Source organism: Neovison vison, chromosome 7 (genome assembly GCF_020171115.1).
Source record: "Neovison vison isolate M4711 chromosome 7, ASM_NN_V1, whole genome shotgun sequence".
Taxonomy (NCBI): Eukaryota; Metazoa; Chordata; class Mammalia; order Carnivora; family Mustelidae; genus Neogale; species Neogale vison.
Window position 1 is genome coordinate 203,342,307 of NC_058097.1, and position 23,186 is coordinate 203,365,492.

Here is a 23,186-nt window from a genome sequence, read left to right on the forward strand (position 1 = left end):
AGGCCCCAGCCGCCGTTTCAAGAGGGTCGTGGAGACCATTCAGACCCAGTTACTGAGCACACATGACCAGCCCTCCGCCCAGCACTTGTCAGGTGAGCGGGGGCTCAGCTCGGGCCGCCCTGCGGGCTGGTGAGCAGGGGTGTGGCCCCTCTGAGGTGGCCCCCCCAGGGGGCAGGGCCCTCCCCGGCACAGGGGGCCAGCCCATCTCTGCACACCCAGGGAGGTAGGGCCCAGCACACCACACTGAAAGGCGCCTCTTGTCCACTGTAGAACCCCCCCCGCCAGCGCCAGGACTAAGCTGGGGTGCTGGGCTTAAGGGCCAGAAGGTAGCCACCAGCTACGAGAGTAGCCTCTGACGCTGGCAGGTAAGGTGTCTGGCCCCGCCACAGGGGCAGGGAGGGGGCTGCGGGCAGGTCCTCTGGCGAGAGCCAGACTGGCCCCCAGAGGGCACCCCGTGCCCGCTCACACATCCAGCGGCCACTCCCGGGCCTGGAGAGGCCGCGTAGGGCCCAGCACCTAGGCTGAGCAGCCAGACACGGGCAGCCCGGCCCCGGGCCAGTGAGGGCAGGAGAGCAGTGGCCAAGGTCCTGCCTGGGAGCCGGCCGCCCTCGGGGCTCCCCCAGTGGTACCCTGCGAGGCTGTGGGCCCAGCGCCCACGCTGGCTGACACACGGTGGGGCTGCCTACTGCCCGCCTTCCCGGCGACAGGCCTGTGATTGTCTGGCCATGAGTTCCCAAAGGAGGGGTTCCCCAGCCGGGCCTATAGGGGGTCACACAGGGAAAGGGTCGGCCCAGGCCTGGACGTGCTAGGGCTCCGAGGGCGGGCCCGAGAGGGCCCACACCGCTCAGCATCTGGTGGGGAGTGGGCTACGTGCCCACTGTGGGTGGGGGCGGGTGAGCCTGTGCCTGGGCCGGGCGGGCACGTGCATGCGTCACTGTCCATTAGCGAGGCCGTGGCGGCTGTCGGAATGTTGGGAAGGCACGGCTTGCCAGGAGGCCCGTGTCAGGGTCAGGGTCTGGGGCCCGGAGCACCCCATGCAGCCCAAGCCCCGTCTCTCTGAGCATCCCCGGCAGCTGGCTGGAGCCTCCGTGGGCCCCTCCTCCAGCCTGGCCTCACCTGTCCCTCACCCCCGCCATCCTCATTTCATTGTGTGTGTTACCCTTTTCTCTCCCGACATGTGCCTCATCGCCCCATGGGCAGGTCAGGGCAGGGCTGGCCCAGCAGCCTGGCCCCGGGAGCCGGGTTGGCATAGGGGGCAGGCCGTGGGGCAGGGGTGGCTCCCTGAGCGTTGAAGGCGGCCATCTCAGAGCAGAGTAGGGGGGACAGAGGGAAACTGAGGCCAGGGAAGGACAGAGCTTGTCCAGTGAGGTGAGCAAAGGCCAGTGCCTGTTGCGCTGCCCAGCGGATTTCTGGGCCTGCAGCCACTGTCTGGGGGTCACAGTCTCTCTGCCCCTGGCTGGGCCATGGACAGGAACCTGAGAGGGGTCATCCTGCCCCTTAGCAGGCGTCCCTCGTGCCAAGTCCCAGGCGCAGCAGTGAACGAGCTGGACATCACCCTTCCCCTGGGCTCTGCCCCGGTCCTAACCCTGTGCCAAAGCAGGGGCCTCTGTTAGCCCTGTCCCTGCAAACTCCTGGGTACCCAATCTGGGCCTCAAGCCCATGTCCCCTGCCCTCCTTCGGGGGCCTTAGACCTGGGAAACCTAATCCAGGACGCCAGCCCATGCCCTGGCCCCCTCCCCAGGCCTTCTGAGGGTCTCCTTGGACTCTGGCCTTTCCCAGCACCCTCCTCCCCCCCCACCCTCCCTGCTCTGGGTGCCCTCCTCTGGCGAGCTCAGTCCTAGAGCCGCTGGGAGCAGGGGGCAGAAGTGGGGGCCGCTCAGCTACCAGGGCAAGACATCTGGTGGCTGCTCCAACAGAGACAGGAGGCCGAGAGGTCACCTCCCACTCACCGGGGGCCCCTGTGAGGGCCTTGAGGGAGAAGCCCCCAGCCTAGTCCCCGCTGGGGGGCTAGGGTCAGAGAAGGGCGAGCCGACTCGAGCTGAGGGCAGGTGGGAGCTGCGCAGCTGCGGGAGCCGCACAGTGGCAGAGGGAGGACACACAGGTGGCCAGAGCCTGGCATTCTCGGCACCAGAACCTATGTCTGGGGCCCAGGGGAGGACAGAGGGAATGGAGGACCAGGCAGGCCCAGGACACCCGAGGGGCAGGGCAAGGCCTGTGTTCTGGCTCTGGTGGCAGGGGGACTTTTCCTCTGCCCTGAGAAGACCCCTACTAAGTGCCCCCGTTCTGGGCAGGCCGCACCCCAGGCTCCACCCCCCAGCCCCACCCCGCCCCCGGGCCCGCTTTTTGTGCCCCCGCCCCCGCCCCCCCCCCCCCCCGCCCTGCTCTGTGCTCCACCTCTCCCGGCGTTGCCCCTCCCTCTGGTGGGCTGGCCCCAACAAACCCCCTACTCGGTTATGGCCCCGCCCCACGCCGGGCCCCGCCCCTCCCTGGGAGCCTGGCCAGAGGCTGAGGGCAGCGCCTGGCCAGGAGTCCAAGCGGGAAGACTTTTTCACACGTCTCCCTCCCTCCTTTCTCCATTCTGTGCTTCAGACACCACTAACTGTATGGAAATGATGACGGGGAGGCTTTCCAAATGTGGTAAGAACCCCCCACGCTCACCTGGGACCCCCCCAGCCTATACCCCCACCTGCAGCCTGCTCCTGGCAGGGTGCTGCCCCCACCACCCTTAGGGCCATCCTGGGGTTCCTGTGTATACGCGGGGTCCAGACGTGCACACTCGTGCCCACCCAGTCCCCCACCTCTGCGAGGAGCAGCCTCGGTCACCCACCGCCCTAGGGCAGCCACAGGCCCTGCCCTAGGATCCAAGCAGGCCAGGAAGGGACCCCAAGGCTCAGAGCAGTAAAGGGTCCTCATGTCCCAGAGCTGGCAAGGGTCCTGCGTGTGGGCTCTGGCCTGGGGTCTGGGTGGACTGCAGCTCTTGAGCAGGAGGCTGCTGTAAAGCTCTCCGTGCCCTGGAGGGGGGTGACGGCGTGCGGTGCCAGCGCACCGCCGCTGGGGCCGCGGGAGTCAGGTCTGACGGTCAGAGCAGAGCAGAGGCCGCAGGACAGCGAGAACAGGCCCACCCAGCTGGGGGTGGTCGGACCATGTCTTCCTCTCGCGCTCAGGACAGTCCCTCTGGGATCAGGGCTCCACTCTGGCTGCCTGCCCCCGGCCCTCCCACACCCAAGCCCTCCACGCCTGTCCACCCATCCGTCCATCTGTCTGTCTGCTGCTGACCTCTGTGTCCATGCGGTGCTGCCCGGGCTGGCCAGGGGCGGGGCTCCAAGCCTCCGGGGAGGAGCGTGGCGGGCGCGCTGGCTGCAGCCTCCCCGGCCCAGGGACGGCTCCCCGGCCGCACGCACGGAGCCGGCCTGGGGGCCCAGGCTCCTGCTCAGCCCTGCGGCGTGTGGGCGCGGTGGTTCCTCCGCCGCGGGGTCCGCCGAGGGACGGGCCGGCCCGGCCTGCCCGGGGTGGGGGAGGGGAGGGGCCCGGCCCGGGGAGGGAGGAGCGGGGGGGGGGGGTCCCTCCGCGCGCCCGCCCCGCCCGCCGCCCGCCCGCCCGGCCGGCCGCGCCTCGCTGGTGGGCCCGGCCCCGGCGGCGACCGCGGGTTCACGCGTGTGTTCTCTCTCCCCTCCCCCCTCTTCTGTTTCTCTCCTTCTGTTCTGTGCACCCAGGCAGCCCATTGAGTAGCTTCTTTGACGTAATTAAACAACTTTTTTCAGACGAGAAGAACGGGCAGGCGGCCCCGGCCCCCAGCACGGCCGCCAAGCGGAGTGCCCACGGCCCCCTCGGTGACGCCGCGGCCGCCGGCCCGGGCCCTGGAGGGGACGCCGCGTGCCCGCCGGCCCCGGACCCGGCCCGGACGGCGCCGCCCGCCGCCCGCCGCGAGCAGCCTTAGCCCCGTAGCCGCTGCCCCCGCCGGCCGCCCGGGGAGGAGAGGAAAGGGGGCACGGGGGCCACCGCCCGCGCCGCCGCGCCCGCGCTTTCTCTCTCCCGCTGTCTCTGTCTCTGCCTGTCTCTGACGCGGCCACTGTTTCCGCTCTGATACCAGGAACTGTCCCGAAAACTTAACATGTCACCTCCACGAGGCCGTCCTCGGGGCTCCGCGCCGGACACCGGCTGACCGAAGGCAGCTGCCGCGGACCCGCCCTCCCTCGTCTCCTGCTGCCGCCGCCGCCCCGCCCCCCGCGGCGAGGCCCCGCCCCCGCGGCGAGGCCCCGCCCCCTCCGTGCGCCGGCCCCGCCCCCCTCCGCGCGCCGGCCGGCGTGGCGGCTCCGCCCGGGCTCGGCTCCGGACCCGCGGGGAACACCTCCCCGCCCCCATCCCCGCCCCTCCGCCGCGCGGCAGGCCCAGGCCGGCGGCCGGGGCAGGGTCGCGGCGGGCCGAGTCGGCCGGCCAGCCCGCCCGCGTCCGCCCCACCCCGCCCCGCCCCCGCCCCGCCGCCCCTCCCGCCGCTCGCTCGCGTCCGCCGCCCCCGTCCCCCGCTCGCCTGGGGCTGCCGCGTGCGCTCGCGCTTGGCGACCCTTCCCGGCCCGGGTGGACACGGACCCTGGAGGCCCCGGAGCCGCCTGCCTGCGCCAGGGCCGGCCGACACCAGTATTATTTATTTGCTGCGTTAACTTATTGAGTCCCTTACTCCTCCGTTCAGGGAAGGGGCAGCGGCCGTCGGTCTGTCTGCGTGTCTGGGGCGGGGTGGGGGCCGCGGCGCCCGGAGGCTGGAGCCGGCAGAGCGCCCAAGGGGGGCGGCGGCGGGGGCAGGCCGGCGGGGGCAGCGCCCGCGAGCTACTGTAAACTTTAAAGAATTCCTGCAAGATATTTTTATAAACTTTTTTTCTTGGTTGTTTTTGGAAAAGGGTGTGGGGGTGGGGGGAGCCGCTGGGGCAGGGCCAGGTTTTGTGTTCGGTCTTTCTATATACATGCACATATATATATATTTAAGGAACGGCGCGGTTCGCTCTGTCCCATGTTCTGTCCCGTCCCTGCGCAGAAACGACTCCAGCCCCACGGGGGCCCGGGGCGCCGTCGGGGGCGCCGTCGGGGGCGCGGGATGGCACCGCCCAGGGGCGCTTGGCCCGGCGCAGGCTGGAGACCATCTGGGTTCTGCGGCAGAGAGTGCGGGTAGCAGAAGGGCTCCCACACACAGGACAGCAGAGGCACCGCAGGGGTTTTTTTACTAAAATGACAAAAAGTTTTTAAAAAAAAGGAAAAAGTAAAAGAAAGTTAGCGGCACGCTCCGCAGTGTGTGTTCTCTGTACACAGCGAGGTGGTGGGATGCGGCCGCCTCGCTTCGTCCTGTCCCCAGCTTCTGCTGCTTTGTGTTGGTGGGCCCGGTCCCTCCAGGCCGGCGCCGACCCCGCGTGTCGCGAGCGCCCAGGCGCCCGGCTGCCCTCGGGAGGCGCCGGGGGACAGGGGCCCGGCCGGCAGGTTCCGATTGCATGCCTTTGCGGTAACGAGTCCACTTTGCTTTTGGTGTCTCCTCCGCCTCCCTCCCCGCCCTGCCTCCCCCCTTGTGGATCGCTTTTAACGCTTCTGTTACCCGACCCCCACCACAGCTGGGATCCAGCACACAGACAGTCACACACCCACAGCAGCATACGCCCCGCGGTACAAGCGGGAGGGGCTTCTCCAGAGACAGAAGACACCGAAAGCAATACCTCTTTTGTACTCGGGACACACGCAGACGTCACGGAAACAAGCCCCACCCAGTGTATCCCTGTCGAATAACTGTGAGCACCCTTAGTTCAAGAACAATAAATTCCTTCAGTAAAAACACCCGACGCCAGTCTCCGTCCGGGGTGGGGGGGGGGACGTGGGACGAGCGGGAGCAGCTCCTGTCCCCAACACACTCCTCTGGGCTCTGCCGATGTGGATGATGCTCGATGATGCCACCTTCTGCCCTGGGTGAAGAGGACAGATCCCACCCCCGTGCAGGGTCAGGGGTCTGCCTCCACACTGAGTAGGCATCGTGGGCCGGGCTGGAGGCGGGGAAGGCCCCTGGGGAGGGGGCACCGGGAGGCACCGCCCTGCCTGCCCCTGCAGGTCTGCTGTCGTCCCCCACAGCCCTTGTGGGGTCAGCTGGCATCTAGAGAATGAGCCTTCCTCCTGCCCTTGCTTGGTAAGAGGCGGATGGGGTGCTGGGACGCAGCCCTGGAGGTGATGGGCCAGAGAATTTGGGCCGGCCTCTTCCACAGAGGGAAAAGGTCCCAGCCGGTGCCCACCGTGCCCGCCAGCCATGTAGGCAGCATGACCGTGCACTGACCAGCCATTCCTCTGCTGCTGCAGCACGAAGGGCAAGTCCAGACCCCCAGGAGCCCCAGGGCCCCCCAGCTCCAGGTCACACAGCAGCACCTGGGAGTCCGCCTCCCACACAGCCGTGAGGACGGGCGAGCAGCAGCGAACCACGCCACCCACCTCCCTCACAGGCCCTGTCTCCCGTGTGTGAAGGCGACCAGGTCCAGCGTGGCCACGGCTTGGTAGTAGGGCCTGACCGCACCCGGCTGTCTGGAGCAGGGTCCCACCACCACAGCGCTGATTGGTGCGGCTGAATGGCTCTGGGGCAGGGGCTGACCTGCGCCCTGTAGGGCATCAGCAGCATCTCTGCGCGCCGCCCAACTAGATGGCCATAGCACCCCCAGCCCTACGTGACAACTATTCCCCATGTTGCCATGCGTCCCCTGGTGGACAGAACCCTCCCTAGAGTCCACACACTCACCTCCTGTGCCATCTGGCAGGAGGACAGTGCTGCCCAGACTCACGCTAAGCTTGGCAGCTCGGTGGAGACAGTGGCCTCCAGCTCTGCTCCAGGCCCAGGACGGGAGGAAGAGTCTGGCGACGTGAAACTGGGCGGGCTCTTCCAGGGCCGGCTGTAGAGCAGCCCTCTGCTTCTGAGGGGGTGGGCACCCAGAAGGTACTGCAGAGGGCAGAGGGGAGGGGATCCACTGTAGTCCCTGAACCGTGTGGTGCCCTGTGAGCTGGAGGAGGGGGTCTGGTGGTCACAGGGCTGCTGGGGTCACACGGCTGCTGGGGTCCTGGCTGCTGGCCGCAGGGGAGGTCTTCCTGACCAGTGGCTGTGCATCTGCGTCTGACACAGACCTCACCTTCTGCTGCTCGGCCTTCTGCAAACGCTGGCAACGTGTCAGCCTTAACGGGCCGCACGGCAGGAATCCTCAGAGCATCTCGGTGTGCCCACGACCTGCCAGCCTCTACCTGTCGCCGTCACGCCCCTTGAGCAGGAAGGCCCCGCCCGCGATCCCACTTCAGACACCGAACTCTCTTGGTTGTAAGAAACAGAAACCAAGGCAAGTGAAGCCAAAAACTGTTGGTATTCATAACACCCACTAACGTGTGTTATGTATAAAACCACCTGGAACTCCGTCACAGCCCGTCCTGAGCACTTGGCCCTGAGCCGGTCCTCACGGTATTTCTGTAAGGCAGAAACGGAAACGGGCACTTAACCCCAGACGGCATGCTGGCAGGCCCGCCCGGTGAGGGACGGCCACTGGGACTGACACGTTCTCAGGCCTGGCATGTTTCGGGTGCCGGCCACGGCTGGCCTGGGGCACTGGTGAACACACCAGTGGCTGCGTGTCCACCAGCGTCACGGCGGAAGGCAGTGGAGGAAGGTGACGGCACGCGTGCCCACCCTGGGGGGCCGAGGGCCACAGGCGGCAGAGGCAGGGTGGAGACACACACGAAGAGACTTGTGCCCAAGTTCTCAGCCGGCAGTGGAGGCAGAGGGCCCCGCCGGCTCTGAGCTGAGGAGTGACTGCGGGTGTCACAAGGCCGGCTTTGGGCAGGGCTGCTGCAGCCCCTGCCGCTGACACATGTCCCGTGCCAGGGAGCTCAGCTCCGGAAGTGGCCTGGCCCTCACTGGGTGGTGCTTCCGCCTCCCCATCCTGCCCTCCCCCTCTCCCTGTGGCTCAGGGCCCAGTCCCCTCTGCCCTCACCCCAGGTCACCGGGGGTGGAATCACCAAGTCCAGTGCCCCCCGTCCCCTGGCTTTTCCTCCCCATTCATTCCGGCCCACTCCCCACCACCAGGCCAAACTTCTTCCAGTGCGATTCATCAAGGCTGGAGGTGAGCAGGGAGCAGAGGGGAGGGCCGGTGGCCCGAGAGCGTCAGGGCAGTGACATGGAGGAGAAAGCAGCTGGGGTGAAGGCACGTGAAGGAGGGAGCACCTCCGGCCCGGGGAGCGGTCGGCCCCGGGCTCAGGTGGGACGGCAGAGTCTGTGCTGCTGGTCCCAGGCCCGGGAGCTGCTGCTGCTCGCCCAACCCCTCCTGGGGTCAGCCCCTGGGCTGAGGGTCTTGACGGGTCATGTCCTGCGCCCCCAGAATCGCCCCACAAGAGCTCTGTGGCTCATCCTCAAGACGCGTTCGCTTCCAGTTGCTGCTCTAACGGAGCCGACGTAACACACAGATTGTCCTCTTGAGTTCTGGCGGCCAAGGACTGGGTCTCACGGGGCTAAAGTCACTCTGTTGGCAGGACCGGCTCTCTCTGGAGGCTCTGGGGGAGAACCCGCATCCTGGCCCTTCCCAGTCTCCGGAGGCACCCACATTCCTTGGCGTGGGGCCTTCCTCTGACCACACAGCCCAGGACGCTGGGCTGAGTCCTCCTGTGGCCTCTGGTTCTCTGGTTCCCCTTCTGCCCCTCCTCCGGCTTTAAGAACCTGGCGACGACACCCGCCCTGACCATTTGGCTTCCAAGTTAAACTGATGAGCAGCTTGGACTCCGCTCCGCGCGTCAGGGGCTGTGCTCGCAGATCCGGGGATTAGGGTGCGGACACTTGGAGGGGGGCGTGATTCGGGCCCGCGAGGACTGCCCTCTAGCAAGTTCCCATTCATCTTGCATGGAAAAGCACTCACGCCAAGCCGGGTTCCCCACACAGCAGCATCAGGTCAAGCCCCAGAGGTCACCTAAGTCACCTCAATCAGGTATGGGTGAGACTTTGAGTCCGATCCCTCCCAGTGCAAAGTCCTTTCCTTTGACAGCAGAAGTGCCACACGCTTCCGGGATGTGACGGTTACAGACATTCTGGTGCCCAAAGGGAGACAAGCGAAGGAGGTGGGCATCACCGGTCCCGGGCAACTTCACAGTCCAGCCAGGCAAGCGCCATGAGGGCCGCCACGGCCTGGGAAGAACCGTGTGGCTGCAGGCTCGCCCCTCCGGGCCGTGCTTTCTTCTAAGGAAGTTCACCAAGGGTCGGGTGTCCCAGCTGGCAGGGTCTCCGTTGGCGTGAGACCCCCAGGGACAGTGTGGGTCTCCTATGTGTGTCATGGGGATTTGCCCTGTAAGAGCAAATTTGGCTTTTGCGAAAACGCACGGGGTGTCTCCCAGTCACACATGCCGTCCCCTCGGGGCGTCTGCGCGACCGGCGCACCGAGCTCGCGCGGCTTCCTCACCGCTGACAGCCTCGACCTGTTCTCTAGAGCACACTTTTTCTGACACTGAACCTCCATTTTAGCGTTTTTGCCACTTGGGTTGGCCACGAAGCTCCCATGTCCCTCAGGGTCAGGTCCCTTCAGTTCCAAGCTCTGTCTTCCCGCGGGCTGCCTCTCCCAATGCTGCCCTTGGCGAGCTCCTCGCCTGCGCACCCCGGCAACGCTCCCGAGTCCTGCCCTCCGAGAACCGGGAGCAGAGCTCAGCGGAGATGTCCACCACGTGACCCTGCACGTCAAGAGTCCCCTTTCCTCTGTGCCCACGGACACGGTCGTCACTCCCCTAGGCCCTGCCCGCAGGGCCCGTCCCATTCCTGCTTCTGCGGACAGGCGCCGGCGACAGTTTCAGGCGTCCCTCGGGGGCCTCTGCCAGGTCCCCTCCGCGCCGCCCCCCCGTCTGGGAGTCTTCGCTGGCGGCGTCACCAACACCCGCGCTTCCTCCTCCCGACGGCTGCTTCGGGAAACCTGCGCTTTTCCCACCGGGCCCCTCACGACTCTTCCAGCCTCCGCGTGCCTCGCACCCAAGGCCACATCCGTGTTTGCAGAGGCTGGCTGTGGTGGCACCGCCCCGGCCCCCTCCCGGGACCGCAGGCTGCGTTCGTGTCCCGTCACAAAGGCAGCGGCTTAGCCCCCAGCTCCGGAAGTGGGCAGTGGGTCCCACGGGGCTCCACCCAAGTGTCAGCCGGGCGGGCTCCTCCTGAGGCTCAAGCGTGGGCACAAAACATCCCTCCTTCCTCCAGCTTCTCAAGGTGCGGCTCCCCGGCTCACGGCCCCTTCTCCCGACTGTGGTGGCCAGGTCTTTCTCCCGCCCCCCTCCTCTGCTGACCCTTGTGCTGTGTCTTGGCTGCCGGGACGGAGCTAACAACTTGCGGGGGGTTGCAGGTCGTCTGGCCGGAGCGGAGACGCCCAAGGGTCCACCGGAAGCTGAGTCTCAGCACTGAGCCCGGCTGCCGGCAGGACCCAGGAGCGCCACACGCAGCCACTGCACTGTGTGTGCCCAGAAGGCCTCGCCATGGCCCAAGAGGCCGGGATGCCCGGGCTCTTGCAGCAGAGAGGCCGCTGGCTGGTGGGGAGCACAGGGCATCGCCCTCCCCTCGGCGGCCTGCAGGCGGCTGCTCACCCTGGCTGCCTGGCCCTTCCCAGGAGACTCTCTGAGGCCCAGTGACCAGCGCTGTACCCACGACCCCCATGTGCCTGGGGATCCCACAGCTCCTTCCTGAGTCAGAGAAGCCCGACCACGGGCATCCGGGACAGCCTTCTGCACACGCAGAGATCACGTGTGCACACGTGCGCACACTGCATCCAGACTCCACCAAGCAGCTCGAGCCAGAAGTGCCCGTGTCCTCCTGGCACCAGCAGTGCCCACCCCCCCCCCCACCGCACCGGCAAGCCACAGAGCCCCTGACCGCTCTCAGGCCTACACACAGCAGCCAGACCCCACTCCTGGAGACACACTGGACACGGGGCTGCCTGGCCTGCTCCCCGCCCCCCACCCAGCCTGGGACTCTGGCCGGAAAGGCCAGTGGAGCCAGGCCCTGGCTTTCTGCCTTCCCCCAGGAGGTGCTCCCTGGCGCCTGGGGTCATGGAGGACCCCTACCTTTGACTCCGACAGCCAGGCTTGTGGTCAAGTTCCTGAGGCCTCTACTTTGGGTGTGCGTGCCTAGAGAAGCAGAAAGACCTGCGGGGGAGGCATGGGGAGGGGCCGGGGCCCACACAGCCCAGCAGGCTGAGGTCACAGTGAGACCCAGACAGCAGTGGGGAAGAGAGCATGACAGGGACGATGGGCCCAGGCCTTGCTCAGGGAGGGGCACAGGGCCGGCTGCAGCATCTGGGGAAGCAGCGGGGCAGGGGGTCCATGCTCAGGTCAGAGGAGCCCAGCCCTGTGGGAGTTAACATCTGCTGGCCTCAGTGGAGAGGTCTCCTACCCCTGGTCACAGACGCAGTGTAGATGCTGCAGACGTGTCCAGTGATTGGGGGACAGAGGGGGTAGGATTCCCCATGACCCGGAGCTCCTGACCAGACAAGGACAGAGGCATGAGCTCCAGTGAGCCGGCAGCAGGCCCCAAGGGGTACAGTAGGGCCCAGGAGCCTTCTTGCAGGGCTCAGAGCACGAGTGAGTTCAGCAGACGATGTGGGTGGAAGCTTCTAGAATGGTGCACGTTAAAGTCACGGTGAAACAACTCTGATGTCTGCCTTCCGGTCCAGGGCCTGAGTCAGTGGGGTGGAGACCGGCTGAAGCACCAGGGGATTTTAAAGTCACCCAGCACACCACTGTGCAGCCAACGGGGGAGGTACTCTGGGGCAGGGATGCTCGGGGAGATGGTGTGGGACCCTGGGGGACAGGTGGGGGCCAGGACACGGAGACAAGGCACTCCAGGGCGCCTGCACTTCATGGCTGGCGGCAGGACTGTCAGATAGGGGCGGTTCTCAGGGCAGGAGGAGGAGGAACCGTCACCAGGAGTGCCGAGAAGGCAGGCGGGTCAGGGGCCACCACAGGCTGGGAAGACCCCCATCATGGGCAGCAGAGGTGGGGGGAGGGGCTCTGGTCTCCGGCCAGGGCTGGGGCTGGTGATGGCCCGGGACGTGGAGGAAGGCCCCAAGCATTGTTTGGCAGCAGCCGAACGTCAGGGCCAGATGAGCGGCAGGACAGGACCAGGACCGACCTGGCGCGGTGACGGCGAGGACAGAGGGTGTGGGAGCCGCGAGAGTCAGGAGGCAGAGATCAGGGCCCCCACCTTTTCGGGCTATGTGGGTGCTGGGGGGCAGTGAGCACGACAGCCACCGGCGGTCCCCAGGCAAGACGTCAGGGCAGGAGGGCAGGACGCCTCCTCTCGCGTCTCCTCCGCCCGCACAGCGCCTAGAAAAGCTCCAGGCTTCGGTTCAGGGGCCGCCCCACCCGGCCTCTGTACTCCCCCCGCTCCCAAGCTGTCCTCTCTGCTCACCCCTCAGACCACAGGGCCCAGGCCAGGGCTGGCTCTTGCAGCAGAGCCCCCGGGGCCAGGCTGGCCAGGGCCCCCCCAGCCCACTCCAGCACACGCTCTAGGGTCCCTGCCACCTGCACGGGAGGGCACAGCACACGCAGAGTGGTCAAGGCTCCCTGGAACGTGGGAAACAAGACAGGTGTCCCTCACCCTCAGCTTCCCGAGCCCCACAGGCCACGTGAGGGCACAGGTCAGCAGGGCAGCCTGCGGCTGACCCTGGCAGGAAGAGCCCAGCCCAGGGTGGCCAGGAGGCAGGCCATGGTCCCCGCTGTTCGACCAGGCCACCCTCATCGCACACTGGCCCTGGCGCCCTCAGCACGGACCACCGAGACGCTGAGCACACACGCAGGCACTAACCTGAGAGAATTCTTTTTATTACGCCCGGACAGGTGCGCCGAGCAGGGACACCCAGCCTCCCACCAACAGCCGCGTCTCCGCACAGGCCACCCGCCCAGGCACCTCGGTCCTACGCCCAGCTAGTCCGGGGCCCTCGTGAGCAGCGGGCCAGGCCAGAAGGGAACACAGCCAAAGGGCCAGGGCCCCTAGGGGCACCCCTGGCCACTCCCTCCACCCCCTCAGAGCCGCCGCCAGCCAGGATCCGAGCAAGGCCAGGAGAGGGGAAGTCTGAGGGGGGCTGGGGAGGAACCTCTGAAACAGCTCCACCCTGGAAACCAACCAGACGGACCCCAAGTCCCTCCTGGGAAGGGGCCCCAGCTCTCACTGGCGTATTTCTCTCAAAACAGCAGAGTCCCCGGGGCAGGAGCGGGGCGGGGAGGCAGGGCAGGGGCCACACGGAAGACCAAGGAAAGGAAAGCCGCACAGGAGAAGGAAACTCAGACCAGCAGTCCCATAAACGTTTGTTGAGCGAATGAATGAAATCCAAAGGTCCTTCTTGACAAGCGGCACTCATCCGTCCAACGGGAAAACCCCGGCGGGGAGCCAGTCCGACGTGCGGCCTGCCAGCGTCTGGGGAGCCCGCTCTCGGCGCGCCCAGGCCGGGTTGGGGGGGCAGTGACGACCTCTCAGGCCTCCCGCCGAGCGTACCCAGCGCGTACGCACACACGCAGCACGCACCACCGTCTCTCTGCACACGTGCGCGCCTGTCCGGCCGGGGGCTCACCTCTCCTTCCCGTGGTTCTGTGCCCCCGCGCCCCCGCCGCTGGCCCCGGCCCCCCCGCCCCCGCCGCGGCCCCCGCCGCTGCACAGCACCTCCGTGAGGTCGTCCATGACGGCGGTCTCTTTGGGGTCGAGCAAGTTGAACTCCCTGGCGAAGAGGATGAAGTGGGCGTAGAGCGTGTTCAAGTGTCCGTGCAGCTCGAGGGCCAGCGTCTCCTTGAAGTGGGACCAGTAGATGTGCGCCAGCACGTGGAACAGGTACTTGCAGATCTTCTTCACCAGAGCCTCGAACGAGCTGGGGAATTCTCTGCCTGGGGGGAGAGCCCGCGGCGTCAGCCCGCCTTCCACTCCGTCCAGCCCCTCTCGGGGCCCCGGCTCCCGCCGGCAGGAAGGAGAAGGCCAGCAGGACCGGCCGGAGGGTTCCTGCAGCCACGCCCTCCCCACTCAGCAGCCCATTGGCAGGCACCCGAGTGACCTGTCCCCCGGGGCCCCGAGAGCCGAGTGTCTGCTGATCTGCACGGGCCACCTCTGCGTCGAGGGGCCTGTGACCCTGCCATGGGCCATCCGAAGCTCGGACTCGGCCTCAAGGGTCACATGTGCTTCCCTGACAGACGCTCTTGGGCCTCTACATGGCCTGGCCACAGATAAGGACGGAACCAAGGTGCACAGGTGCCTCCTGCTGGCCGAGCACCGTCCGTTAGCTCCGTACTGGCCTGGAGCCCCGGGCAGGACCTGCCCAGGTCGGGACGCGAGGCGCCTACTGCTTGCTGCCTGTCAGACCCCCGGTGAGGGGGACTGCAGTGGCCCCACTGTACAGGGGGTGGAGCTGGAGGCAGAGGCCAGAGGTCCCAGAGCCTGGCATGGGTGGGGTCTTGACCCAGCCTGGGCTAACCCCTGCCAAGGCCACCTGCCTGGCTTCAGAGCCAAGGCCACACAGCCGCCCCGTCCCGTAGGTCTGGCCCTGTCGCGTCGGCAGCCACAGCCGCCCAGCCGGGCAGAGACGTACCGTACTTCGTGGGGAACACGTCCTCGTCCGTCACCAGCTTCTGCACAGAGCTCATGACAAAGTCGACGTACTGGGGAGCGGTGCACTTGACCTTCTTCCCCCGCTCATCATACCAGTAGTACTGTCTGTGGGGCAGAGGGATCTGTCACGCTGTCCCTGCAGATACCCGGGCCCCACCCTCCCCCGGCCACCGGCAGTGGAAGTGTAGCAGGTGCCCAGGCTCCCCCTCCCAGAGCCCCCAGGGGCAGACACACGGCTCCCCAGCACTGGAGACCCCCAGCTGCGCCCCACAAGGGGCTGCCTGCACCGACTCAGAGCAGCGTCCAGGACAGAGCCTGCCGTACAGACGCCAACAGCAGGCGTGTCCGTTCTCTCCCCGCGTGGCCGCACGCTTCGTTCTTTCAGAGGGACGCACGTTTGTAGGCCGTGGAGAGGCACGGATGGCACACTCTTCCCTGCTGTCCCTCCTCCTCTGGGGGTACCGCTCTGACCTGTCAGCTGGGCCTCGACCCTTGGGAACCCCATGCCCTCCAATGGCCAGTCTTCAGGGAGGACAGCTGGGGCACTCGTGGGCAGAGATACCCGGGAGCTCTCATGTGTGAGCGCCGAAGGCCCTCCTTGCCCAGCGCTTTTCTCTCCAGCAGAACAAACCCAAGCGCCTGGTGGGCACCCACCTGGCCACCCCTCTGCTCCTGCAGGCTGGCTCACCGAGGGCCGGACCCAGAGCCACAGGAGGGCGGAGAGCCAGGGCCGGGGGTGAGGGAGGCCGAGGGACATGGTGCATGTGGGCGTGGGGCCGCACTGGGGAATGACTGAGGCCTAGACCCCGACCCTCTCAGCCCCTGCCCCAGCCAGACGACAGGCAGACATCCACACGGATGTCTCGCTCTGTCTGGCAGCCCCACAGCCCCTCCCTTCCTGGCTTTACTTGGCCCCAGAGTCAGCTTGGACTAGGTTCCCCCAAACCTCCGCACCCCACCCCGCTCAGGGACCCCGCGCTGGCTCAGAGTACCGGCCTGATTTCTTGAGTGTACCAAGTACCCCTGCCTGGCATGAGGGCCGGCCCACGCCCAGCACTGTCGGACCTGTCTTCAGGCCAGTGGGGGTTCCCATTTCCCACGGTCAGCCTGACCCTAGCCAAGGCCCTCGGGACAGTCCACCACCACCGCTGCCTCTGCTCCAGAAGCCCGCCTCCGTCTAGCAGGAGCAGGCGCTCTGCCTGGCCCCGGGCGGGGTGCAGGGCCAGCTGACGAGACCGGGAAAGCACGACCTCCACACTAATGCACAGGCTCGGGGAGGAGGCCAGCCCTTCGTGGGTAAGGGGATAAGCGGCCCAACTGCCACTCGGAGATGGACGGTCTGGGGTGTGACTTTGCAGAAGGCAGACCTTCCCGCTGGACTTGCTCTCGGGCTGCTTCTGGGCACTGCGGCGCACCTGCAGGGAGGCCGGGCTGCCCAAGAGCCCAGAGCCAGGTGCCGCACAAGGCCCAGGAATGTAAGTGGGCAATGGAGCTGAAAAGACAAAAGCCCCGACAAGCCTGACTCCCGCAGGAGGTGAAAATCCAGCAGCGCACCCATCTGCTGGGACACCTGCCCCAGCACCCCCCACCCCACCACCACAAGGAGGCTCTGCCGGACCCTCCTCCTGCCGGCCCAGGCCGGGTCAGATCACCTGAGGACACGAAGACAAAGCCCCTTTCTGTGTTTCTCTGGACAGCCCGAGGGGTCCCCGTGCCGGAGGCGGAGCCCGGTGTTTGGGGGCCGGGCTGAGGCCCACGTCTGCTGTGAGGTCCATGTCTGCGGAGGCGCCTGCCCCACCGATCCCCCCGCACCGAGGACAGGTGCCGACACGCCAGGCCACAGGGGCCAGAGGGCCAGAAAACACAACCGCGGCCAGAAACTGGGACGCGTGTCCCCAGCACGTGCAGCCCAGAGAGACTAGCTCCTGAGGGACAACAAGGACCGCCCCTTCTGTCTGAAGGACGAGACCCTCTGCCGCCAACGTTCCTCTCGTTTTCGTGCTTTGCGACGGCGCAGTACAGGGGCGCTCGGGCAGGCTGTCCTTCCGTGTCACCCACCCAGACCCAGGTACCCCGGCCCACCCCGACACAGCAGGGAAGGCCCCTGGGGAACACCACGGGACATCCTGAGCCGGGCTCCGGCTCCAGCCGCGTCTCGGTGTGCGCCCCGCGGCCCTTCCTCCTCCAGCGCGGAGGGGCCGGCGTGCCCAGCCGTCCGCCTGCCGGAAGACACTGGGCTCACGGCCAGTCGGGGGCAGCCCTGGCTCCGGCGACTCTCAGTGCTCCCGGGCGGGGCTCTGTGTGAGCACAAGCTCTGTCCTCTCTCAGGCGAACACTCCAGATCGCAATGCTGGGCCCCCAAGAGGCCGCCCGCCGCCGTCGGCCAGGCTCGCAGGTCCCTCCGCCAGCACGGGGCACGCGGTCCTCCCCGGCCCTCTCTGCGGACCCGTGCGTCTAGCCCGGGCCCGCCGGCGACCACGGCTGCTGTGAGGGCTCCTCACCCGCGCTGGGCGCCGGGGCCCTCCCAGGCGTGTGACTGGCCTGCGGTCCGTCTTCCTCCTCCGAACGCGCCCTCCTCAGGGCTGAAGTTCCGCGGACTGCGCCCAGCCCCCTGCTTCTTCCTCCTCGACGGCCGAGAGCTCCTCACCCAGCCGCAGGCCATGAAGATCTCCCCTTCTTTTCTTCCGAAAGTCTTCTGGTTTCACAATTTAGAATCCATCTGAAGCTAATTTTGGCATAAAGTGTGCGGTTTGGGTCAAGACTCACTCTCCCCTCCCTGGCGTCCGGAGGCCCGTCCCCACCGCACTGGGCTGACGACCAGCCTTCCTGCGCCGTGGCTCTTCGGCATCTCCGTCAAAACCGGACGGCCGCCTCTGCGCGGGTCTGTCTGCGGAGCCTCACGGCGCCCCGCTCCGTGTGTCCGTTCCCCCTGCATCCCCGATCGCCGCGGCGTGCCCACGACGGGGGCCGGGAGGCCTGCAGCCTCACGGTTCTCTCCTCAGCACTGCTGCGGCCGTACCAGCGGCCGCGCCCGTCCGCGCACTGTCCGAGTCGACTGGGCCCCGCCTGCAAACACTCTGCCGGGATTCGGACCGAGGAGAAGGAAATGAGAAGACGGATCCCAGGGGGCTCACACTCGGTGCTCACAAGGGCCACGCGCCCCCGGCTCTGCGGGCATCCCCGCGGCTGCTCCTTGGCCCCTCGCCCACGGCGGGCGCGTGCGTGCTGGCCGGGTTTATCCCTGAGCACTTCGTCCTCTGTGGGGCTGTTGTAAATGGTGCAGTTCTCTTAGTTTGGGGCTCCAAGTGTGCACTGCTGGGGGTTTTCTACACAGACAACCGTGCCGTAGACGGTAACGGGGGCACTTCTAGTTCTCCCCTGTGCATGCCTTCTCCTCCTGGTTTCTTGCTGGACAGCCCTGCCCGTTTGAGTGAATTTTGCTATTTTGTTCTTACCAAGGAATCAGTCCATTTAAACTGCCCAAATTACGCACGCAGGGATTTTTGGTATGTTTCCTTAATATCCGTTTAGTATCTGCGGAGTCTACAGTGACGTCCCCTTCATTCTCATCCTGACATCCTGCTCCGTTTCTACCCATCCGTCTTGCGAAAGACCCATCAAATTCCCTGAACTTTTCAAGAAATCGGCTACTGGTTTCATGGACTTTCCTGTTTCCAGACATCAATTTCAGTGATTCCTACTCTATTATTCCTTTCTTCCACTCACTTTGGGTCTATTGTTCTTCTAGTTTCTTAACGGAAGCTGAGGTTCCTGATTTGAGATCCTTCTCCTGTAACGAACACGTAACCCTACAGATCCCCTCAAAGCTCTGCCGTGTCTCACAAATTCGGGTGCGCTGCGTCCTCATTTGTGCCCAGTTTAAAACATTTCTAATTCCCTCTGGGACCTCCTCTCCGACCCGTGCGTCATTCCCAAGTATTTGGAATCTTCCGGTTACCTTTGTGTGGCTGATTCTAGTTCACCCCCACGACGGTCAGGTGAGGGACGCGGTAGCACCCTGACCCTTGCGGGTCTGCACAGGGCTGTCCTGTGAGCCGGGACGCCATCTCCTTTGCGGACGACTCGCACCACGTGCGCGTGAGAAGGACACGGCCTTGGTGGTCGGCAGTGAAACGCACCCAGCCCGGCCGGCCGACGGTGCGGCTCCGTCCTGCATCCTTGCAGGCTTGTGAGCGCTCTGCAGCGGCTCTGGGCAGACGTTCACTCCTGCAGAGCGGGGCCCCTCTGTCGGCGGTTTCACGTTCCTGGTCCCAGTTCCTGGTGACGGGCGCCGTCCAGAGGCAGACCGGCCCCGCCTCCGGGCACAGCGGCGGAGGCTCTGCGTGATGTGCGGGCGCGCCACGCCATCCCCACCCACGTTTCACAGTGGCACACGGTCAGCGGGAGAAAGCGGGTACAGGAGCAGGAGACCTTGAGAGAGACGGCACTCGCGTGACTGAGGACATCACGCTGCTGTAACTGTCCCGCTCTGTTACCAGCCGCGAGTGTTAACCTCTTGACCTGATTTACCGATGAAACTTTACTGCAGGCCACAGGCTTTGGCGTGGTCCGCAGAATCTGGCTCCCAGTGGGGGCCCTGGGCGCACGGCCCCCGCGACCGGCAGCCGACTCGGCGATCTCTGCCTTGCACTCAGCACTTCTGTACTGCTGACGTTTACGGGAATTTCTGGTGTGCTTGAATTTTTTACCATCTTTCATTTACCGTTTGGCCCCTTTGCTTCTCGTCCCTTGAAACTCCTCTTTCCCACCTTCTTTTGGGTTATGTGTTCATCTTCCCTTTCAGTTTTCCGACTGCGACTCTGACGACCCCTTCTACACAACTTGCCAGAGGCCACTCGCCGGAGTGGGAATGCACGCTCCACCTGCTTTCCCGCCACTACGGCCCAGCCCGCCGCCATCTCCTCAGCGGTCACTCATCAGATGGGTGTGGCTCAAAGCACTCGAAAGGGACAGTCCCTACTTCCATCCCTGGACGGACGGTCCCGGTCCCCTTGCTTGGGGACCCCTTGCAGGAGCAGGTCTGCCACTGTGGATGCTTTAATTCTTCCGCCATCGGAGAAATGTCGGTATTTCAGCAAAGCCCTGAAGGACATGTTTGCTGGAAGGAGGACTAGGCCTGACTGCTCTTTACTTGCAACACGTTAGAAATGTGGCAGAGCTTCCTTGTGGCCCAAGGGTTCCGATGAGCACAGCAGTCACTCACCCATGTCCTCGAGGACTGGCTCTGCTTCGGGAAGGCCTTCTCTTTGCCCAGTTTTGTTATGACCCGCCTGTGCGTGGAACTCAACAGTCCGTCCTACTTGGAGTTCACTCAGCTTCTTGAATTGTATGTTAGCGTCTGCCAAGCTTGGAAAGCTTCCAGCCATGATTTCTTCAAACACATTCTCCATGTAGCCCTTTCTTGTCACCTTCTGGGCCTCCAAGACAACCCTCTGGTTTCCAAGTCTAGGGCCCAGCAGGGTGGACCCAGGTCTCAGCCCCACTCCAGGCCCCAGGCACACATGTTGGTCCTGGGGCAGCTCGGGGACCTCAGGCAAACCTGACTTTTTCTCGTCACCTGATTTGACATCAAACAGTGGCTAGGAAGGCAGTAGAGCGTGCCAGGCCCCGTAAGCCTCGAAGACCCTGCGAAGGCAGCTGCAGCCAAGAAGGAGAAGTGGGGGCTCAAGCTCCCCAGATTCCACGTCACACCAAGCTCTACGCACTTTCAAGGAGTCTCTTCTCAAGCCTGGAGATACTGAAGGACACCTGGGAGCAGAGACAAGCTTCCCCACTGCCTGCCCTACGGGCCACCTCGGACTCCGCTGGGTCGGCACAGCCAGCAAGCGTCCTTCCGCGTGTGCCACACAAAGAGCAGCTCTAGGACACAGTCGCCGTTGGCCTCCAACATCTGCAGGGGACGCTCTGCTCTGCTCTGCTCTGCTGAGGGCACTTCCCTCTCCCAGGCTCACCTGCCCCGCCCTCCCGGGGCATCCCTGGCTGCGGCCAGTGGGGACACATGTAATGTCTGGGCTCCCATCAGTGGCCCTTTCTGGGTGAGAGTGGACTTGGCTCTCCAACCACGTCTACATTTGCTCCCACAGGACCTGGCCCTGAGCTGCGGCCTGCTGGGGCCCCAAGAGTGGGGCCTAGCGGGGCTGAGACCTCCGCGTGCCTGAGCTGGAGCCAGGTCTGTGCCTGGGAGCCTGGCCGGCAGCAGACTGTGCACGCAGCAGGGGCTAGTGGCTCCGGTGTGCTAGCATCAGCCCTAACGATAAGAGAAGGTATGAGAAAAGGGCTCCCATGCCGTCGCCTCAGGCCCAACAGCCCCAGGCTGAGCCCCAGCAGCTGGCCTGCTGTCTGCAGCCGCCGTCCACCCCTTCTGCGATCAGAGGCCAGTGGCAAGCCCATGCCGTGCAGTGGCTCTCCCGCCCCCGCCCCGAGCAGCAGCCGCCGCCAATCCACCAGGGTGCCTCAAGCCCCTGGGTTCCTGCCTACTGAGGACACAAGTGTGCACAAGCTTCCAGAAGAAAACGAACGCATCTGGGCCCACGGAAAACTCACTGAGAAGGCATCCCAGCTCCAAAAACCCAGCCAACGGAGAAAGCAACGAGTGGCCTCTGCACCCAGTCCCTCGCTGTGCCCCTCCTCACTCCCCTGGCACTGAGCAGGAGCTCGCGGGAAAAGCCATCCTGAACCGGACAGCTAGCTGAAGCAGGGAAGCGCCTGCAGCTTCCTGACGGGCCGCGGTCTTAGGAAATCCCCCGAGGCATGTACTGTGGGAACACCCCCGCCCAAGGAGCTCAGCCACCTGCCTCTGGCCGGCTGGCACCCCACACCCCAACAGACCCTATACCACAGAGCGCCTCCCCTGTCTGGGCTCTGTCCCCCCAGGGACAGGAGGGGCCGCCGCAGCCAGGACCCTGCTGAGGAGACCCTGCGGGGGTGCCGCGAGTGACTCACGTGTTGCACACGGCCATCGTCTGGCACGCCTCTCCTGTGCAGAACTCGGAGATGGTACTGTACTGCAGGTTGACGTGGTGGAAAAACGTGGTGGCTGCAAGAGAAGAGAAGGCCCAGGCATGAGAAGCCACCACTGCGGCACTGTCCTGCGTCCCAGTGCCCTGCGGACCCACGCGAAGCTGGCGCGCACCGCAGACCAGAGACGCACGTCCCGGTGCAGAGCAGTGGCCCTGGACGCCGGCCACTGGCCGCTGTCGTGCGCGCTAGGCATGTGTCTGCGTAGCACCAAGCCGGGCAGAGAGCCAGCGGCCAACCGGACGGAGTCCCCTCCACGAGGGCTGCGGCAGGCAGCCGTGCTGTGAGCCCTGAGCCCCAGGCCTGCCCGGTGGCCGGAGTTCAGGTCCACTCTCCCCTCCCACAGGCCGCAGCCTTCCCACGAACTCGGCACTGCCAGCCCTGCAGCCACACACCCGCTCCAGACACTCCCTGGCACCGGTGGCCCGGCCCTGGCCCGGCCGGGAACTGCAACGGGTCCTGGTGTTGGGGACCCTAAGCACACCGCAGGGCCAGCCACCGGCTCCGGGGAGTCCTCGGTCGGGTGACGGCCTGCGGCCACTGGGGACGCCCTCCCTGACCCTGCGCCCCACGCACTGTTGCTGGCCAGCCACTCGTTGAGGTCGATCTCGCGGGGCAGCACCACCAGCTCCTTGAAGCCGACGTCGGTGATCCTGGACCTGGCGTACTCCGGCTCCAGGTACATCTTCTTCTCCTCCGCAGCGGGCTTCTTTCCGTTGGGCTTTGCTTTAGACTTCCTGCCGGAGACAAGGCAGCGGGGGTCACTGCGTGACAAAGACAGGCATGGAGGCCACGAGCTGGGTCTCAGGACGTGACCTGGGCCATCCCCACCAGTGCGACAACCAGGGGCTCTTTCTGAGACAGCCCAGGAGACTCTGTTCCCAGCGGGCACCAGGAATGGAAAGGAAGCTGCTCTGCTCTCCCCGCCATTGTCAGGGGCCCACGGCCCGACTGGCCAAGCCCCCCGCCGCCACGACGCAAAGTGGGATGCAGACACACATGCCAGAGGCCTGATGCCACAGGGCCACACACGGACGCCAGGACAGGCAGGTGGTTCGGAGCCCACCGAAGGGGGGGCTGGCAGCCGCACTAGTCAGGCTCTAGCCCCCACACGTGACACTGCAGACACCTTGGCCCGCCAGGGCTGCCAGGTGGGACACAGGGACGAGCTCCCCTGGTCCAGGCCCCTGCATCCTTCTGTGCAGCCGACCCCCCCGCCCGGCCTCAGAGGGGCCTCGCTGTGTGCCCATGCGCCTGGGACTCCCCTGTATGGCCCCGTCCTGCTCACCGGGGCTCTGCCCCAAGCCCACGGCGCAGGATCCGGGTGGGGGCGGGGAGGTGGGCATGAACCAGGCATTAGAGAGATCGCAAATGACCTCTTTGCACCAGAGGTTTTTTCTGCTTACAAAAATAGTTGTTTTCCACAAAAATACACTGTCATACAGAAACAGAATGGGCTCGTTACAGCTATTTTTATAGGACTAAATACATATTTTTGAAACGTCTGTTTTCCTTCAAATCCTGCAAACATCAGTACCTATGCCCCATCAAC

General features: G+C 65.7%; 2 protein-coding genes across 12 annotated transcripts in view; one reads left to right on the plus strand and one right to left on the minus strand.

The window, feature by feature from the left end:
• Nucleotides 1-4,208, plus strand: part of BRSK2 (BR serine/threonine kinase 2) — a 55,816-nt gene extending 51,608 nt beyond the window's left edge. For 4 of the 9 annotated variants that reach the window (XM_044259945.1, XM_044259947.1, XM_044259951.1 and 1 more), the window contains 3 exons: nt 3-92; nt 2,590-2,637; nt 3,762-3,937. In XM_044259945.1, coding sequence (XP_044115880.1) covers nt 3-92; nt 2,590-2,637; nt 3,762-3,937 — 314 coding nt within the window. Of the gene's footprint in view, nt 1-2; nt 93-270; nt 366-2,589; nt 2,638-3,761; nt 3,938-4,090 lie in introns of those variants that run through there. The other 5 variants (XR_006385709.1, XR_006385710.1, XM_044259949.1 and 2 more) reach the window with 4 other exon arrangements.
• Nucleotides 4,209-13,495: 9,287 nt separating this feature from the next.
• MOB2 (MOB kinase activator 2) overlaps nt 13,496-23,186 on the minus strand; it is a 69,095-nt gene continuing 59,404 nt past the window's right edge. For all 3 annotated transcript variants that reach the window (XM_044259954.1, XM_044259956.1, XM_044259953.1), the window contains exons 2-5: nt 22,211-22,371; nt 21,560-21,653; nt 14,577-14,701; nt 13,496-13,881 (exon numbers count right to left, since the gene is read on the minus strand). In XM_044259954.1, coding sequence (XP_044115889.1) covers nt 13,571-13,881; nt 14,577-14,701; nt 21,560-21,653; nt 22,211-22,371 — 691 coding nt within the window. In that variant the 3' untranslated portion in view covers nt 13,496-13,570. The remainder of the gene's footprint in view (nt 13,882-14,576; nt 14,702-21,559; nt 21,654-22,210; nt 22,372-23,186) is intronic.